Source organism: Rhinoderma darwinii, chromosome 13 (genome assembly GCF_050947455.1).
Source record: "Rhinoderma darwinii isolate aRhiDar2 chromosome 13, aRhiDar2.hap1, whole genome shotgun sequence".
Taxonomy (NCBI): Eukaryota; Metazoa; Chordata; class Amphibia; order Anura; family Rhinodermatidae; genus Rhinoderma; species Rhinoderma darwinii.
The window spans coordinates 21,031,586-21,052,755 of NC_134699.1; the positions used below are offsets into that span (position 1 = coordinate 21,031,586).

Below are 21,170 nucleotides of genomic sequence, written 5' to 3' on the forward strand. Positions count from 1 at the left end.
TTTTATTTTTTTCAAGATGCCTTTTTTGAGGTGACTTGCAGCTTTTTTCCTGTAGGGAAAGATTAAAGTCGAGGTGCAAGGAGCCCTAGTCTAATTCTGGATGCCCCCCCCCCCCCATCAATTTGGAGTATAGCTTTCAAATTCCTTTTACCTTGATATGTAGAGGGTCCATGGTAGGAAGTAATAGCCCCCCCCCCCTATTCCCCAAGTGCCAATTCCTGATGCCAGAATTGGCAATTGGAGGTTGGGAGATTTGCCGCTGCCTATAACTCCTGTGGCTGATCTCAAGTGGCACAAAGTTTTGAAGCAACATCAAGAGGAGGACCACATTTTGATTTTGATATTAGGTTCAATATCTCATTTTACTGTGGCATATAATATGGCAACTACAGAAAAAATAGCCCTGCAGCCCAACAGCTCTCCCTGTAGGTGTTGTGTTATTACTGCTTTGGTCGTCATGCAATCCTCCACTTTAAATAAGAGAAGTGACCCCATTTAATGAGATTATGTGAATAGGCAAGTGGCCGCATAGAATTTGATCTATACGTGTTTATCAGGGTCATTTTTTTTATTTTTGTTTCTATTTTTTAAGAGTAATTTGTCATAGGTGCCATACTTTACAAATATCAGTTTATAGATAGATTCTCTTAACTATCGAGGAGGCAGCCAGCATGAAATTAGATAAATAATTGAGTCAATGTCCTAAGGGGAATTAGTCTCAAAATTTCCATTTAAAGCAGCTTATGATAGAGCCGATAATCATTCGATAAGATCTGAACACAGTTCTAAAGATTTAATTTGCCTTCAATTATTTAATTATCAAAAAGCAAATAAGTTACACTAATGTATGATCTGTGCTTGTGAAGGTTTTGCAAGCCAACAGTAACTTTTTTTCCTTTAGAGAAAGATTAAAGTCGCGGAGGAGCTCAGCTGCATTACAAGACTTAGCCCATGGACAGGTGGGCGCTGTTTTTGGAAAAAGGCAGCCATGTTTTTCTATCTTGGATAAGACCCGATCAAAGCATTTCAGTTTACAAGAACCTCAAACATTAGTGTTCAATGTTGATGTCTGACAATGCGAAGATGTCTGTTTGACCAGTGGTCAAGAAGACATCTCACCATGTATGGCCAGCTTTCAAAACTCTCCCTAGTGATTCTCAACCTAAAACATGACCATACCAGTCAGCGTCAGATTGTTCTGAACAGTTAGCTTGAGCTTTTATACCTTTCTATGATTAATACTTTGAATATTCTGAATTTCAGCTGGAGAGAGTTTGTCATCATGTCAACGGAGAATGTTTTCCCATCAGATGATCAAAAAGAGACAATGCGAGAGCTCAATGAAAGACTCGCTCATTTCATGAAGCATTGTCATCTCCTGGAACATTCAAATATTACATTGAACAAGAAAATTGAAGAGCAGTTAATGAAAAGTGAACCCCAATTTCCTGCCTGGGATGAGAAGGAAAAAGAGAGTCAAGATCTCCTTCAGTCAGTGAGTGTTATGTTTGTGGTCATATGGGTTCAGAGAACCTCAAACCAAGGTCAGGGTAAACCTTCTAAACCCTCACAATGTGAAGATCTGGGGTGTCCTTCCTGTTTTAGATACTTCACTGAATCATCAAGATTATCTTGGTCTCATGATTTGCCTGGTCACTTGGATTTCCTACAACTATCATGTCACCCATTATCTGACAGCTACAATGCTATACATTATCTATGGCTGTTCGGCTTGTCCAAACTGAGCAATATCTCTACATATGTCTTATTAGGGCATATGGACATCATAGTGGGTGGTCAGGGGATGTAGCTAAAGGCTCATGGGCCCTGGTGCAAGAATTCAGCTTGGGCCCCCCTCCCCAACACCAACAGACCCCAGCTGCCCCCACACAGTATAATGCCCCCATAGCTGCCCTCCACACAGTATAATGCCCCCATTGCTGCCCCACAGTATATTGCCACCCATAGCTGCCCCCATACATTATGATGCCCCCCATACAGAATAATGCTCCCACAGCAGCCACCATATCAGCCTTCCTCCCATACCCAGTATAATGCCCCCATATGTGCCTAATAGAAAAATAATAACATAATTACTTACCTATCCCCGTTCCCACGATGGATGGAGGAGATCCTTCTCCTTCTCTGCACTGTGCTGTAAGTGACTCGGCGCAGACAGGCGCAATGACGTCAGTACATTGCGCCTGCCTGCGCCGAGCCGCTCACGGCTCAGTGAATGAATGCTGGAGCGAGACTCCAGCATTGAATTGAACTGTATGTGCGTCCTGAGGACGCAGATACAATTGGAAGCAGGACCAGCGCGGTCAGCACTGTGTGGCACCGGGGGCCCTGTGGGACCCAGGCTTAGGAGCCCGGTCGCAACTGCGACCGTGGCGACCCCTATAGCCACGCCACTGTGCGTGGGCCATAACTCAAGAACCAACCATATAAGATAGAGCGGAGGGTTACTAAAAGAGCAGCTCATGCTGTGGAGGACTATACTCGCCTGATCCGGCGCAATCAGATGATCGCTGAGGGGGGGGCTTCATTCTGAAAGAGGGTTGTCCAATCGAGAAAACCCAATTAACCAGTACAGGTAGGTTGGCCAAATATGCATGCCAGTTCTGCGTATAGATAAGGGATTAGGGGCTCTAACTAGTTCAGCTCAGCTTTGATGGACATTATATATATGTCCTAGTGTCAAGTTGCCTTTAAGGCTGGAAATCTATCATTGATTTTACATAAAATGTCACACCTTCAAGCTGAAATCATTGCATTGGTGCCTGCCAATTGACTTCATAATTAGTAAGCAATTCACTAATGATTTTTTCAGTGTTCATTATCTCTGTGTTTAAAAGCATGACATATAATAACTACCAAATCCATACTGAAGGAGCCGTGGACTATTATAAAATGTTGGCATTACTTGTACATAAATTACAATAGAGTCACCGTAATCTGTAATTACTACACTGGGGATCTATGGCACATTTGACACCCCTTTAGTGGAGTTTCCCTTTCAAGGGAATATACAGACAACAATTAGTGCTCCCTTAAAAAAAAAAGTGCCACAAAACGTATCTATAAGCCACATTACTGTGTTAAAAAAAATAGCCTGCAGAATGCCTGCAGTGCTGCTTATCCTGTCCTCATGAAAAAACCGCCTGCCTCTTTCAATTTTGATTCAACGCTGTCTTTGGGACATTGTGCGGATGGAAATCTCCACTGACATCAATACTTACATCCTACCAGATGCTATGAGGACCTGACACTAGGCCATATAAGTAAACTGGTTACTGACCTGGATAGCGCTGTCTCCCTGATCCCAGCGCTGTTTTTCTTTTTTTCCTGGACCCCCCCCGGTTGGAGATATGGCCCCTCTATGCTAATTTGCTGTAGGTAGGCAACTGGGCGTGTACTTTTCTCAAGCTACTTTGTGCTGATTGGTCAGCATCAGAGGCAGGGAAGCTAGCTCCACCCTCTTGGCTAACTACTGCAATTAGTTAGGCTGTAGATATAGATGTAGGGGGAATGTAATGTTGCTATGATAACACTGAAATGCAGCTTGTATCTTCTGTCACTAATAACTCTCACTCTGAAACAGTGTAACTCTAACTTTCAGTTGCCCATACACAACCCATATATTGTAAATTCCACTACTAGTGATGCTATTGTGGTGTGCATGAAGCACGTATCGTGGCACACTGAGCTCCTATGTTACAGTATGGGTCCATAGATTTCTATAGGTGCTGCATTACAGCTCTATACGACTAGGAACCTGTAGAGTCGTAAAATGGCCATGAGCATGAGGCTTTAATCTGGTTGCTTGATCCTCCGATGTAGAGGAAGTGCAGGACTGTCTCATGTATGTCCGTTACACATATATGTTACAGTATATTGTATATGACTATTATAATGGTGATAATAAGGCCGCCATTGCACTTGTACCATCGTGAGAGTCTTCCTTTTACAAACCAAGGGCACTGGGAAGAGTCCAAAAACTCAAATATTAAATCTAATCATATAAATCATGTAAATAAATCTAATAATTGTGCATACTATGCCATGCCATCATGTTATGCTCTATCAACAGATCTATACAATGGTTATAGAAAATGAAAAAACATCTCTGGAAATTGACAATTACAATATAAACCTCATCCACCTTAAACAAAGGTATGCCATTCTATTTCCTAAAATTAGCAAATGCATTGTAAATTTTAGTAACCGCTAATAAATGTTGATTTACAATATAATAAGAGTGCCACCTACCCAAAGTATTGTGCAATGCTGTAAAGCACATTTACATGGTTTATAGTCACTGCTATAAAACTACATATCCCTCAGGATACTATATACAACACTATATAGTTTTTGTTTCCTAGCATTTTACACACAATATGCCAGTACAATAAATCATCCACTGCTGTAAGGAGAGACAGGAAAGGAGAGGTGGGAGGAGAAAGCAGGGACTATGCATTTCCAGGAAGCCCGGGTGACTCTGTAACATCATAGCTGCTAAAATGGCTGTTATAACTAATTCTTAGGCTCAGCTACAAGTGGAAAAAGAGGTCAGAGACAAAACTGCCTAATATAGGAAGATAAACGATTACACAGAGATAAAGCTGGTTGAGATCATAGGTCAGATTACTTCTCATTTTTTACAATAGGTCTGATTAACTTATGAACAATAAGGTTTGTTGATTGTTTCTGTTTTTTAAATGGTTTTATATTTTGTATGTAGTATATGATAAAGTTTGGTCTTTTCATTCCCGATTTTTCGTATCCCTTTCTTATTATTTTGGGTGTGCGCAATTTTGTACATGAGCCTTGTCCTCTCTCCTAGTATGCAGATTTTTTGCATGTTACTGCAGCACCCCATATCGATTTCTTTCATACATAGTGGTGCCCATACGTCCCCATCTTTTCCCACTTAAATGGTTGAAGACGTCCTACTGATACTTTAGTATTTTTACAGGGTTACCAGAGAGGCTTTTGAAAAGAATCGGATTGCACAGAAAAATCAAGTCCTGAGAACAATGGCATATGAATATGCACAGAGCATCTCGGATATGAAAATTGATATAATAGATAAGAAAGAAGAAATAAAGCACTTAATTTCAAATCATCAAGAGGTATGAAAAGGGGCTCCCTCTAGTGTTTGGGCAGAGCTATAGCAGCATAAGTAAATAGTAGAGTCTAGGCATAGGTACTCATACAGACTCTGCAGCTGTATTATAAGCAATGTTTCGATGAAAATTATATCATTGCAAAAATATCCAGGAAGCATGAAGGATCGTTGGTTGCAATGCATTAACCCTCCACTGTTCATGTAGGCAGTACCGCAGGGTATAAGATAAGAATCTCTCAGGCCTGGCCTGCCAAAAACGGCAATCAGATGTGGAACAAATTGATCTGGGAGAAAATACTGCATTAGAACAGCAAGTCCTAGCCCCCACCTCCTGGTGGTGACACCTGGTATTGCATTCTGTAGGCACAATACAGTGTACTGGGATATGGGAAATAAATGGAAATAAAAATAAAACCCTACAACAATTCATACAGGTTCACATACTGTAATGTAGAAAAATAAGTGGAATTGAGCAGAGAACCGATCACCTCTGTCTGAACAAGAATAATCTCAGAACCTATAACAATATTGTCCGCTGCCTAGAAACTGGGTGTGGTATTTCCAGAAGATCCCTCTAGTAGTATCACATATTTATGGATGATATATTAGAAAATGTACAATTCCCCATCCCCTGTGGGCATGATTCCAAAATTAGCATCTTGGGGTGGAATTGTAAAATTAGGAAATGTAAACCCTCCATGGAGCTGAACCCAAAGTTCCACAAGGAGTGTCTCTTGCTCTGGAGGACCTGTCCTGTCCTGCATAACACAGACAACCAATTGATTTGAATGAGCACCGTGTAATGCTTAATTTCCCCTGTGGTGGCACTGCAGGGAAATGTAACACTTACTGCCAGGTTTCTCCACAGATTACAGGTGATCACGAGGGTGCCAGCAAAGGGTCATTTTGTGTTTTGCTTATTATCAAGGGGCCCTTCTAACAAGTAGGGATTGTCCAAAGCCCCCTTTTTTCAAAGGTCTTTAAAAAATTAAAGTAGCAACCTGACTGGTTGCCATAGGCAATTGCTCTACTTTCCCCTTGCATTAGTTTTGTACTGTTAATTTGTCAGTACATACAATACATACTAGGCCCCATGCACACGACCGTATTTTTCATCCGTACTTATGGACCCATTAATTTCTATGGGCTACAGACAACTTTCTGTATTTCTACAGAAATGCCGTAGAAATTATAGAACATTTCCTTTTTTTGTCCGTAATTACGGCACGGACTCCTCATAGAAGTCTATGGGCGCTTCCTTAATTACGGACAGCTATGTATGTGCATATGTAGCCGTCCGTAATTACGGAAGCATTGCTATGCGACGCCAGGAGATTACCCTATATTCCTCACCGTTTTTTTTGTGGATCGGTTAATACTGATGCATTACTAATACACTACGGACCTTATTTACGGACACCCTTCCGTATATTCGGATGATTTATGGATGACTACGGATCCGTATTTACAGACAGTATTTACGGATGGATGAAAAATACGGTGATGTGCATGTCTGAAAATCTTTCACGAGTACACACTCTATGAGTTACTTAGTATTTATATGCAAATGCGGATTTATGAGGGTATTTTGCTTAATCATTTTCCACGTTCCCACAGTCAAAAAGGAGATTAACTAAAAAACTGTTTGCAATTATAATTATAAGTTCGGGGAGTATCGAGCAGCGTTTCCCTTGGGCAAAGACTGGCGTATGGGCGAGTTGTAGCAAGTGCTCAACAATCTGCCAGCAGCTTCCTGTTACAAATGTGTTATTATCATTCACTACTTCAGTACACTCCACAATGCGTCAGCTCCCTGACAACGCAAATCAGTAACAAGCAGCGCCGCATACACTTTGTTTTTCTTTACATTAATGGGGTTGTCCCCCTTTGATTATCTGAACACTCGGTGTCCTGCTGCTGAGAGTTGAGCGATCAGTAGTAATCTGTGGGGAAATCTGTTAACAAGTATTCAATTCCCCTGCAGCGCCACCTCAGGTGAAATAAAGCATTACACAGTTCTCAATTAAATCAATGGGCTGTTTGTGCATTACAGTGGTGTTAAATCTACCACATAATCAGGGCCACAGATTTGGCCTTTGACTCCATCCAAGGGCCACACATTTAATATTCTCTGTCCTCTGTTTGCAGCAGAAAGGTTGTATATACACAGTCACTCTCTATTACAAGGAGATACGGAAACTGCAGAGTATTGTGCCTCTCATTCACTATAATAAAGGAAGACTGCACATGTTCAGCCACCACTCTGATGCAACATACTGTACATTATTTAGAAGAATGAAAGGGGGAATCAAGGGCCACAGGACAGGCACCTGAAGGCCACATGTGGCCCCAGGGCTGCTAGTTGCCCACCACTGATGTAATACATAAACCTGTTTGTAGCTGCTCTCAGCACTGGCTAACAAATCCTTGGTCCCTCTATTAGCTCCCAATTCCAAAAACTATACAACCCTTTTCATGTCAGTGGAGAATAGATTGGATAACTGATGGGAAAAACGATCAATAGGGGTCATAAACTTATGTAAATCAGAGTCATCCATGTATTATGGATGAGAATCAGGATATATGGCACTTTGACCTCTATGGAGATAAACTTTCTATAGTGTAACCTTACACATTAGATAATTGTGTGCAGATCCTGCCATGTTTGGATGGTATCTGGATATTCTGATGAAGTGTTGATATTGCATCACGTGTCATTTATATGGCAGAATGGCTGTTGGGCGCCCTTGGACAATAGGGCCCAATGATGACTATAACCTCTGCACCCCTAACCCTGCACTCAAATAATTCAGGAGGGCAAACAGGAAAATGTAAAAATGTTCCATAGGTTCTCTATAGGCTATTTATGTTCAATTTACAGACTACTGGCTGCCAGGAACAGCACCCTGCAGTCTGCTGATGGACTTGTACAGAAACAGAAGGGAAATAAGGTTGCGTGGTGATCTAGATCTGGTTCAGTAGAACTGCAGGGGTCCGGGTGTTGCAGCCGCAATATGGAGCACAGGAATACACTTGTATGCGTCTGGGGCATACATGCGGTGGACAATTTTGAAATGGCCCCCGCTGATGTGGTGTGAACCTAGTCTTAATTTTTTTAGGGTGCTATGTACTTCTCCTCCCTACTACTCTGTGTGCATGTTCCCTAAGGGTTCATCCTTCAAATGCATTGATACTAAAGTCCAAGAGTCATCCTCTACTGGCAATCTATTAGAATATCATTGCACTGTTTCCTACTTCTACTTTTTGGAAAAGCGGGCTAGCAACCAATATGGCCACCATTACAGCTCCCATAGGGGTTGTTGCCCAGCTTTTCTAGAATCCTGATTAGCAAACCAAAGTGTTAGTGATTCAAGAGTGACATCTCTGCAAAAGCCGCCATATTGGTTGTCACCCAGCTTCCCCAGAAGTGGCGGGCGACTCAAGGATTTATATTGCATGGTAATTTTTGTATTTTAGATGTTTTTGTTTCCAGTATAACATTTTTATGTGCAGCCATTGCAGCTGATGATAGTGCTTCATTCATTCACTACTTTCTCCATGTTTCCTTCCCTCCCTCTCTCCTGCTCCTTCTTCCCCCTCTCCCACTGCAGAAAGTCCAGGCTGTGCAGCAGTTAAAACATCCCATCGATGATATTCAGTTTGCTACGGTGGAGGATGGGAGCAGGATGGAACTGTCCCAGCTCCTCAATGAGATCAGAACATACTATGAGACTCTCATCAGTAGAAGTCACATCGACGACGACCTTCCAGCCAGGAGACAGGTAACTGCATTACACAGGCAGGCAGGCAGGCAGGCAGGCAGCTTCCAGGAAAGGGATGCAGAGTCATTGACAGACTGACTCAGCCTCTCCTGGTCCTGTGATCCTACAATGCAGGGGATGTGGGGAGGGAGTGCCAGTAGCACTGCAGATACATTTTTAACTAATATATATATGTGTGTGTGTGTGCGCGCGTGTGTGTTGGTGCGTTCAGGGATTATCCAGCACCCACAATGCATTGCAATATTTTATGATCAATAGAATAACCCATCATATGAATGTGGGGCCTTGATATTTGGATAATGACGTGAATGGAGGTGACTCCTAAGAACATGACGTCAAACTTCAGAAGCGGCTATACACTTACCTGACGTCATCATTAATAATATGTCACAATGTATAATGGATTTGCTTGAGTCTCTGTATACGGCCCCTATGAATTGCTGCTCATAGGATCAAACCGTATTGAAATATATATTCTTAACCCCTTGTGTGACTTGTTTCATGAATTTCTCCCACCAAAACTTGCATTCTGTTAAGTTATCTTTTCTTTCAAAGGTCTCTAAACTCTTAAGGGGAAACTCCAGTAAAAAAAAAAGTTTTCTATTGTAGTAATCAATTAGGGAGTCTGAAAGAATGACTGAATGAATGAATGAATGAATGAATGAATGAATGAATGAATGAATGAATGAATGAATGAATGAATGTTTACTATGCATCAGCACAAAGCTGGTTCACCATATTCTTGTGGGATTGTACTTAAAGGGATGGCAGCAAGTGTTCAATTATTCTGTAGCACCACCGCAGGGGAAATTAAGCATTACACAGTTACCATTCAAATCAGTGGGCTAATTTTATCTGATTTCTGCCCTATATTCACCTCTGTCATGCTACCTTTTATATATAGGCTTTAAATGTCGCTGCTTATTTATTTTGGGCTTAAAAAAATTAAATAAAAATAGGTATAAAAAGAAATCAATGGGCTGTCCGTGTAATACATGGACATGCTGGGTCCTCCAGAGCAAGATGATCTTTGTAGCTGATCTGGATAATAGATGAGGATCATGAGAATCTATTAAAGGGGTTGTTTTATGAAGACAACACCTGTTCATATGCCGTATTAGGGCATATGGACGTTATAGATGGGGTCCCCTGTTTAGGACCCCACTCTATGAGCCAGAATGCATAACTGGTCTATAAGTGCAGATTCGAGTTGTCCATGTAATATCTGACATCTGAATGGCCGCCATGTAATACTACATTTGCCTAGCTGGCTGTTGCTTCCCCCTTCCCATGATTAATTCAGGGGTGCTTATTAACATACACATGTTTAATATGTGGACACATCTTCAGTTCTGGACCCTAAAAACAGGCTGAATTTTAATGCACACTATATTATGAAGTTACATCACTACATGTGCTCTCTATAGGGGTTCAGTATATTATCATTGGAGGTCCGACCCACGAACCCCGCACTGATCTGTGATCGGTGTCTGGATGTCGGACATCAACCGATCATATACTGATGTATAGGTGGATAGGTCATCAGTATGAAAAACCACCCTGTGCTCGGACAACTCCTAAGTTCAGTCATTATATATACCTCTATAGAATGCCATTAACCCCTTGGCTTACACACAACTAAATCAGGAGTTAAGGGACCTTATTAAGGCATATGGACATTAAAAAAAGGGATCCCACAATCAGGTCACAGCCAAGTAACAGGTCCTGTCTTGGCGTACCCGGCCTGTCCACGTGTTACATGGTTGGCCATGCATTTTCCCTGCTGTTATACGCAGCTTCCGCCATGATAACAGCTGATCACCGGAAGTTTTTACAGCCAGACCCGTATCAATCAGCTTCAATATAGACAGGGCACAGCCCAGTTTATGAATCCACCCCGGAATGACTGGTATATATTCTGATTGGATGGAGCTTGACACCTTTCCAGATCCTGAAAAAGAGATTTAGGTAGATTTAGGTAAGAAGTAATAGCCTGCAATGATTTAGGATTAATACCAGGAGATGGTCTATGAGTTGTTACACCAGATATATAGAAGAAAAAAAATTGTATAGAGTTTCGGTTTATGACCCTGTGACTTCAGTGTCACCAGTACTGGAGGATCTGATCCCAGCAGGACGACATCTCATATCAGTTTATATGAGCCATTTTCTCTTCACAGAGATTTATACTAATAGAAGGATGGTCACCTTAAAAAAACACTTTCCCTTCCCCCACCCGTCCTCTTCCTTGTGCTGTCACCCGAAGCATGAAAATGGCCATTTCCTTTTTTTGCTGCGCAAACATATTTGAGACACTTCTTAGCAAACAGCTCCAGTAAAATTCTCTCCATGAAAAAAGTTTTCGACCAGGAAAACCTCACTGGTAACCAATATGGCTGCCATTACAGAATCCATATCGTCACTGAGCATCTCTAGACTCCTGAATAGCCAAACCAAATATCTGACGACCCAGCACCATTGATGATCAATTAAAGGATTTTTTTTTTTCTTCTGTATTTTCTTTTATAATCTTAGGGGCAAAAATTTTTGTTTTTTATCCCTAATTTGCCCATAAATAGGGATATCCGTCTACTATAATTCATAGGTTGGTGCAGATGTAAAGACTGAAGCAAGAACCTTGCTTGTGAAGCAGTGTAAATATTAAATTGTGTCCTTGAGATTAAAATGTGTCATCGGTCATTGTCCAATTTCCCCTGTCAGTCTACAGTGCTTATGGCCTGACGTATCGTGCTCACAGATCAGATAGATTTTGATCCTGTCACTTAATTTCCATTCAGCTGGAAGAAGAAGAAGCCCGGCAGAAGATGCAGGAAGACGAAGAGGAACTGAGGGAAGCCCAAGCCAGTCTATATGAGGCCAGGAAGCAATGGAAAACCCTACAGGCCGAAATTGAGTCTCTCCAAGCAATAGTACGTATGTTCGATTACACAGCGGTGAGGGGGCAAAGCTCTGTGAGCCGTCCTGCTAGCCAGGTGTGAATGTGGCACCATAAGATATCAGGATCCTAAATTCCAGGACCATTAAAAATGCTGGGTCTGTCTCCGTTTGGACCCTAGGGCTCATTGACCCGTAGATAAATACAGTATTCATTAAGTTGAGGACTCGTGCACAGGGATGTATTACAGATTTGTAATTCTGCACCTATAACCTAAGGTCCCAAATAAATTCCAATAGAATCCGCAAGAAAAAAATTGTAGCATGCAACCATGGGGGTATTCTTCCATAAAAGCACTAGGGTATAATATGAAGCCTCAAGTAGGGCACCACACATGAACTGTCTATTGGTCCATAACATAAACCCATAGAACAGGGGTCTTTGGCACTCTGAAACTACAACCCCCAGTATGCCCTAACAGCCAAAGGCTTTATTATTCCAGCCAAAGGCCGTCAGGACATGCTGGGAATAGTAGTTTCACCTCAGCTGGAGTGCCGAAGGTTGCTGATCACTGCCGTAAATTCTCGAAAGGGTCCATACACGTGGCAATGCTGTGTGCAAAAAGTCATAAGGTGTATAAAAAGAAAAGAAATGCAAATGCTGCTCAAAGCACTGTGTTAACTCAGCTCGGCTGTAATATGGCCGCAAAATTCAGGGTGACCATGTATCTAATTTCCCAAACTAATAGCATACCCCTTTAAGAAGTACTCCTGCAGGATGACATCAGGACATAGAGTATACATCACCCTCCACCAGCTACACAGTGCCTTAGAAATAAAAAATATACTCTTAAGGGACTTTTAAAGACCCTAATGAATAATCAGTGGGAAATTCAGTGTTTCTAGTGATTTCCCCTTTAAATGCAGTATTTATTATTGTTTTAAAGGAAAGACGTCTAAAGATCACCCTGCATGAAACGGAGCAGCAGCACCAGAAGCAGCTGGAGGCTCTGTCTGCTGTGATTGCCGATTTACAGGAAGAGCTGCAGGAGGTGAGAGATGGAGTCAGGACACAGCTACAGAAGCACAAGATGCTCCTCAACACCAACATGAAGCTGGAGCAGGAAATCTCCGCGTATCGCCGCCTGCTGGAGAGTGAAGAGACCAGGTGCATCTAAGTCAAACCAAACTTACCCATTAGGACATGTACTCGAGTCGGCACTTTTTATACAGGAGATTTATTTTAAAATATATATATACAAATTTTTAATTAGTTTTCTTCACAAAAGTAATACTGACTGTTTCCATTTGTAGGTTATATGGAACTAGACAACTTCAGGAACCCAAATCATCTACAAGCAAAATAGGATTTACTCTACCTTCAGGTAAGTGTTAGTATAGCGGAGATCACTATGATATTTTATCTATCTCTCATTGAGTTGTATGGAGTTGCAGTGCATTGAACAGGATGAGGAAAAGGATCTTTTTCTCAAAACAGCGCCGCTCTTGTCTATGGGCTGTGTCTGGTATTGCAGCTCATCTCCATTCAAGTGAATAGGACTGAGCTTCAATACACATATTGCATAGTGCATGGACACAAGTTTCTGGAAAAAAGGAGACCCTTTTCCTAATCCCAGTAAACCACAAAGATGCTCAGAAGTCCAGCGGTTGCCACAGCCGTGCCATTCAGCTAATCGGTAGGGGTACTAGTGGTTGGACTTCCACCGAGCACATCTTGATAGCCATTGAAAAACATGGGTCCGTGTAATGACCGGTGTTTTAACGGCCGTCACACGGACGAGATTCACGTTCATGTGAATGAGCCCTTAGTGGAATGATCTTTTTATTGAATTTCCTTTCCATTTTTAGTGGCACGTTCATCTTCAAGCTTCAAAGTCACTAAATATGTAACATTTTCATTCTTGTAGGTTCTGTGGAAAAGAGTACAGCGGTTTACAGGGGGTCACTGGAACAGCATGACAAAAACCCAGCAATATTTAATGGAAATATCGCAGAAGAGGGTGCGGAGGCCACAGGCACAGTGCAGTAAGTTTTGCAATATTAAGGTTGTGCAGAATAACAAACAGCGCCACACCTGCACACAGGTTGTTTCTAGTATTGTAGCTAAGCTCATTTGAAGTAAAAGGGGCTGAGCTGCAATACCACACACAACCTAGGGACAGGTGTGGTGCTGTTTTTAGAAGAAAGCAGCCATGTTTTTCCAATCCTGTACAATCCTTTAAAGAGTAACTAAACTTTAAAAAAACTTTGTGACATGTCAAACATTTTGATTGGTGGAAGTCCGACCACTGAGATCCCCACCGATCTCTAAAATGAAGTGGCAAAAGTGCTCGGGTGAGCTCTGTGCCACTTCGTTTCTGATCTAGTGAGCGGTGTACGGACTCAATAGAAATTCCAAAGAAAGCTGATCAGAAACGAAGCGCCACAGGCTCACCCGGGTCTCAGTGCTTGGACCCCCACCGGTCAAAACTGACATGTTCACTAATAACATGTCAAAAGTTTTTGAAAACTTTAGTTACCCTTTAACAGCAAGTCAAATTATTAAAAATGAATGACTGAATGTATTCTCAAGCTTCGAAACATAATTTGGGTTGTTCTAAATAAAAAAGTTTTTCATAATATTAAAGAGGTAACATCAGTGGGCATATATCCGCTGGGGGACTTCACTAATGTCAATCGAAGTTACAAAAAGTAAGTTTGTGTAACTCCCATTGATATTGGTGAAGGCCCTATAGTGAAATAAGCCAGAGGTATAAGGGTCCTTTTACAAGGCCCAATATGGAACGCGAAAACGAGCGCCGATCGATGACACAGCTTGCTGATTGATGCTCGTTTGCTCAATGATTTGTTATGTATAGGGACGAGCGATCGTTACAACGATCGTTCATCCCCATACATTATTATCATGTTTACACAGGGAGATGTGCTGCCGACTAGCGACCATTTTACTTTCCGCATAAACAAGCAAATCAGCCGATGAACGAGCTGATATTTCCCTGTTTACACAGGACACTAATCGGGAACGAGCGTTAATATGAAGGCTAGTTTGCCTGGTCATTGGTCCATGTAAAAGATTAGACATGCCCAATCCTTAGTTGCCGCCAGAGGTAAGCCCCTGCCAGACTGTCTGGCAGCAACTTATCTTCCATGGCAACAAAGGATAAGGCCTCATGCACACGACCGTGTTTTTGCGTCCGCAATTCCCCCGCAAATCCACGGGAGAATTGCGGACCCATTCTTTTCTATGGGGCCGTGCACACGACCGTAGTTTTTGCGGTCCGTGCACGGCCCGGGAACCCGGACCGCAGAAAGTACGGACATGTCCTATTATGGTCCGGAGTTGCGGTCCGGGCTCATTGAAAACAATGGCCCGGCCATGTGCATGTGCGGGCGGCTTGCGGCTGACAGTCCGCTGACAGTCCGCAGCCGGCCGACACGAAAATCACGGGCGTGCACACGGCTACGGTCGGGCTACGGTCGTGTGCATGAGGCCTTAGACATGTCTGATCCTTATTTCCCCTGACGTCCCCTGTCAGGGGCCCCAAAACACATTAGATCGTCAGCTGTTTCTGATGAAATGAGCGTGCTCAGTTGACTATGTTGTATATGGCCAGCTTAAGAGATAATGAACCGGTGGTGCCTAATTTAAGGTTTTTTTCAGGATATTATATTAGTGGCCTATCCTAGCAGAACTAAGGCGCAGTGATGATCGCTAGAGTGTTGTGGCCACTTCACCGCATTACCTGACACAGTGGCCATGTCTGGTACTGCAGCTCACCTTATTTAAGTGAACGGGCGGATCTGCAGTATCAGACAAAGCCACACGTGTATGGACATTGCTGCGTTGGTACGTGATAGGATAGCCCATCAATGTAAAATGGCGGAAAACATCTTTAAAGTGTAACTAAACTTTTAAAAAACTTTTGACATGTCAGCAGTGCAGATCAGTTGGAGTTCCAGCACAGAGACCCCCACTGATCGCTAAAATGAAGCGGCAGGGTGAGCGGTGTGCCGCTTCGTTACTGATTGACTTCCCTCGGAAGGCCAAGCGAGCGGTGTACGGACTCATAGACTTTCTATTGAGCCCGTACACCGCTGGTTCAGCTTTCTGGGTAAAGCCAATCAGAAACTAAGTGGCACAGCGTTCACCCTGCCGCTCCGTTTTAGCGATCGGTGGGGGTCTCAGTGTTCGGACCACCACAAATCAAAACTTCTGACATGTCACTATGACACGTCAAAAGTTTTTTTTAAAGTTTAATTACCCATTAAGGGTCAATTCTCTTCTAACAAGTACAGCCGAAATCTATGACGTCCCTCAGTTTCATTGTATAACATATTCATAATCTGCTTTGCAGGACAGAGAAAGTGGACGAAATGATCAAACAGTGGGAAGGTTCCTTCTTTAAGGACAATCCTAAACTAAGAAAGAAATCCGTGTCCTTAAGATTTGACCTGCACCTGGCAGCGGCAGATGAGGCACGTTCCCACACCAAAAAGGACAATCTACCTGACATAGAGGTTCGGTTAATCATGAAACGCTCGTGTAGCATTCCTACCATGAGTCCTTGACAACCAAAATCCAAAGAAACAAGGGGGGCAGTGACGATGATACATTACAATGCAAAAATAGTGCTAATAAAATCGAGACAGGGGGTCATGTTGGATCTAGGAGGAAAAATGAATACACATTCTTCATGCAAGTATTGCAGTTTAATATAATTTGTATGTATATTTATTTATTTTTGCTGTCCCGTCTATATATATAAGCCATCTTGTCGCTAGATTTTCCTGCATGCTCCAGTTAAACACATATACAGTGGAGACCTAAATATATATTTTAATTATTTGTTGCTAACATACACTGTAAATGTTCCATCGTTGACTTTCCTTCCCCCATTATAGGACTCCTAGGCTCATCTGTATTCATGAAAATACATTTAAAGGAATTGTCCACTATTAGGTAGCCTCTACTCACCTGATAAGAACATTATGACCTAATATCCATGTGTGAGGGAGAGGTCCTGACTGTGGACCATCTATAGCAGGGATCAGCAACCATCAGCACTCCAGCTGTTGTGTAACAACAACTCCCAGCATGCCCTGACAACCAGAGGCTTTAGTATTCCAGAAAAAGGAGTTAGGGCATGCTGGGAATTGTAGTTTCACATCAGCTGGAGTGCCAAAGGAGTGCTGATCCCTGATCTATAGTAAGGAACAAAACTGTATAGAGTGCTCTTGGTCTACTATGGATTGTCTGTAATAGTAGGTCACCCTTGCTGGGCCGCATTGTGACCAGCTTGTAATGGGTGTAGTTTTAAAGGGAATCTGTCGGCAGTTTTAAACCCTCATATAAATCAAATATAAAATAGGTCCCATAGTTAAACTTGTAATGGCTTCACTACATCGTGATCGCCTAAAAGGGTAACTAAACTTTTCAGAAAACTTCTGACATGTCATAGTGACATGTCAGAAGTTTTGATCAGTGGGGTTCTGAGCACTGAGACCCCCCCCCCCCAATCGCTAAAACGAAACGGCAGAAGCTTTTCTCGGAAAACAGAGCAGTTGGTGTACGGGCTCATAGACTTTCTATTGAGTCCATAGACCGTTACATCGGCTTTCCGAGAAAAGTTGATCAGAAACCAAACGGCTCAGCGCTCACCCGAGCGGTTCTGCAGCTTCGTTTTAGCGATCGGTGAGAAACTCAGTGCTCGGACCTCCACCGATCAAAACTTCTAACATGTCAGAAGTTTTCTGAAAGTTTAGTTACCCTTTAAGTAGCAAGTTCAGGAAATGGAAACGATATCAGAATTATGGCTCCCCCCCCCCCCCCCCTATCGTCTACAGTCATTTCTTTACCTTACCTCAGTGGCTCCTTTAACAGTGGAGGTGTTCCCCCTTAGCTGCTGGACCTCATAGCAGTTGCTATGACTGCTGGTGGTTAGACCTGAGGAATTGTTCCGTTTTTTCAATCACCATAACTAAACCTCCATTCATAATATGTGATATAAAGGAGTTGTCTTATAGAAGATGTTTTGCGAATAAAAGCCAATGAGGCAGTCAGATGTTCCCCGCAGCTCCGGCTTCTCTAACCCCCAATGATAAGCTGTTAACCCCAAGGGAAGCCACTTCTGGCCAGACATTTGTGGCAAACGAATGGCTGTCCATGTAAAGCATGGGCGGACCGGTTTCACAACAATGGAAGCTGCAGTTATAGAGCGGCTCTCCATTCTAGCTCATAGCTGGGGGGTCCCGAGCTGACCTCTATGTCATCCATATGCCCTCATAGGACATATTTTTTCAAAGAGCATCTCCACCCAGTAGGCACGCTTCAAGCTCCATGTGCATTATGAGTTTTACTGATAGGTGGAGGGCAGAGGCGTAACTTGAAGCTCCTGTGCCCCAATGCAAGATTTATAACAGGCCCCCCCCCCCCATACCATATATAATGTATAATAATGGTTTCTTAAATGGCTGAGGGGCTTTTGGGCCCCCTTAGGCTCTGGGGCCCGGGTGCGACTGCTACCTCTGCACCCCTATAGCTATGCCCCTGGTGGAGGGACATGCTAATACTGCAAAACATGAAAGTCTCAGAACTCTCTCAGGAGGGAAAAAATATTTACTTGCTATGCAACTTTTCAATTATTTTTTTTTAGGGAAATACAGGGAAAAACAAGAAGAAGATAGAGTTACTTTCTAGAGTTAGACATATTAAACGCACTCAAGAAAACTTCACTAGGGAGACAAGAAGTCTCCTCTAGGTCCCTGTCCCATTGCATGGGCTCTGATCATACGTCACACGTTTTTCAGAAAATCTGAAACTATTTCTTGTTTCTTCTGCGGATTGGCCAGCGGATCTGAACGCGGGACATCTCCATTGTAATTAGATTTCAGTGCACAATCCGTGGCCTAAAGGTGCCCGTACACTTTGGAAAGAACTTGGCTGAACTCGCCGATTAAGTGTTTTAGATGATACTCTGTGGCCTAAGGAGTCTCTGATTCTTATTTCAAGCTGCTCCAGTCCAAACTCTAAAGTCTAGCAGCAAACATAGCAACCTGTGGGATACTCTATTGGATATCCATGCTTCTTCCAAAAACGGAGTAGTCGCCCATTATTCTGCGGAAGCACTGCTGTGTCGATTAATTCTACTTTCTTCCTGGGATACGGTCCAAGGTGCTGGACCCAGTTTGTTAGAGGGGCAGGAAAAGGTCCCAATACTTTAGGCCTTATAAGACGGAGCGATTATAGTACAAATTTTTGTATAATCCTTCAAATGTAAGCGATAATCGCCAAGTGTGATGGCGTGCAATGATCGAACAATGAACGATAAATCGTTGGGTTTCTACCTGAATGAAAGCTTATCGTTCGTCGCCGCCACATCCCCTCGTCTAATCAGAAATCTTCCAGTCCTTAGCAGTTCATAGATGAGTTGCGCGCGAACGAACAACGATCACAGTAACGAATGACCAGCGAAAATCTTAAGCAATTGTTGTTACGTGTAATAGACCGTCTTTCGAACACAAATGACTCGCTAAATCATCACTCGTTGCTCGTTGATAAAAGAATATCTGCCTATCTAATAAGAGAAGCCCCTGAAATGTTCCCTGTCTTGTTTTCATGACCACATCGCAGCCATATGACTCACTGTCCGGCCACGCCATCCATTGATATACCATTGCAGTGTATGTAATAAACATTGAGTGTATGCACCACATTAAATAACGCATCTGTATATATATAGGCTTTATATTATATTGTATTATTAGGTATACAAGTTTGTCTTTTTACCTTTCAACTGCTTTTTTATATTGTGTTTATGTATTCATAGCTGCATTGTCCAAGAAATGGCAAACCGAACTGACTAATAAGGGGGTTCTGAGCAGAGCACACCTTATATGACATTCATAAGCCCTAATTGGACTCTACATCAGTTCTCCACGCACTAACTTTCTGGTGAGCTTGTGGTGGCATTGCACGCAGAAGAAAGTAGGGCTGCAGTGTAAAGCATGGGGAAGAAACAGAGCAGATGAGATAGGAGGTGGATTCAGACTACCTCAGAATCCCTAAAATATAGCCAACAGTGAAGAAAATAAAGAGCACATAGGCAATGCCCTAAGATAGGGACTTACATTTATCTTTCAGACCACAATGCGGCGTCCGCTGCTCATACGAGCCTTCATGTGACTGTAAAACAATAAGGTTATAATTTTGTTTACTGCGGATGATTCATTTCTTTGTAATTATGTAATTAACTAGAAGATTAATCATAATGACACGTTATAATCTTGTAGTTATGTTATATTACTACACACGCTCACATTGTTTGTCATTATTAACTGCGTAGCTTAAAGAATTTTAATATTATTTGCATTTTCTTACCACTTACCAAACTTCAAACCCATTAATAAAGCAAGTTTATGTCATTAGAAAAGAAAACCAATGTGACATTTCCTGCATATAGGATTTTCTTCAGGGAAGATATACATATATATATATACACACACGCACATACATATATATATATACACACACGCACATACATATATATATATACACACACGCACATACATATATATATACACACACGCACATACATATATATATATATACACACGCACATACATATATATATACACACACGCACATACATATATATATATACACACACGCACATACATATATATATACACACACGCACATACATATATATATATATACACACACGCACATACATATATATATATACACACACGCACATACATATATATATATACACACGCACATACATATATATATATACACACGCACATACATATATATATATGTATATTTATATATATATATATATATATACACATATATATATATATATGTATATATATATTTGCGCTCATTATTTTCTTTAGGACATATATGTAGATAATGTACTTCATGTTTTTTTATTCATCTTTGTTGCATTGGAATACCATTACTCCCATGTTTTGCCCCCTGCATGTAAGTTTGTAAAAGTGGAGTGAGAGGTGGTCATGGGTTACTGCTTGGGCAGGATTTAGATACGTTTATGAAATGCGACTTTGTAAAAAAGTCACAATAGAGAAAAACATTTTTTGAAACTCTACGCTACCGTCTCTGGTGTAGAGAAAGTGGGGTAATGTTAGTAGTGATGAATGCTGTGACAGAGTTATCACAGGGCGCAGATGTAGTCATAAATTTGTCGCAACATATGTCAATAAAGTATCCGAGCTTTAACTTCTGATAAATGTGGGCCTACGTCTAAATGTGCATTAAACTGCCAATTGTGTCTAAGGTGCTTATGTCCATTATGACCCAACGACACCTCCTC

At 41.9% G+C, this 21,170-nt stretch overlaps 1 protein-coding gene and 1 long non-coding RNA gene across 5 annotated transcripts in view; one reads left to right on the forward strand and one right to left on the reverse strand.

Annotated features, from left to right (window-relative positions):
• Positions 1 to 21,170, reverse strand: part of LOC142665431 (uncharacterized) — a 252,998-nt gene that overhangs the window by 225,371 nt on the left and 6,457 nt on the right. For all 4 annotated transcript variants that reach the window (XR_012851501.1, XR_012851503.1, XR_012851500.1 and 1 more), the window contains exon 4: positions 19,957 to 20,011. This is a non-coding gene — a long non-coding RNA (uncharacterized LOC142665431). The remainder of the gene's footprint in view (positions 1 to 19,956; positions 20,012 to 21,170) is intronic.
• On the forward strand, positions 1,283 to 20,637 carry KRT222 (keratin 222). Its single transcript, XM_075845118.1, has 9 exons — positions 1,283 to 1,495; positions 4,094 to 4,176; positions 4,979 to 5,135; positions 8,743 to 8,913; positions 11,712 to 11,843; positions 12,756 to 12,976; positions 13,123 to 13,193; positions 13,737 to 13,854; positions 16,185 to 20,637. Exons 1-9 carry the CDS (start codon positions 1,283 to 1,285, stop codon positions 16,396 to 16,398), a joined length of 1,380 nt encoding a protein of 459 aa, XP_075701233.1. The 3' UTR covers positions 16,399 to 20,637.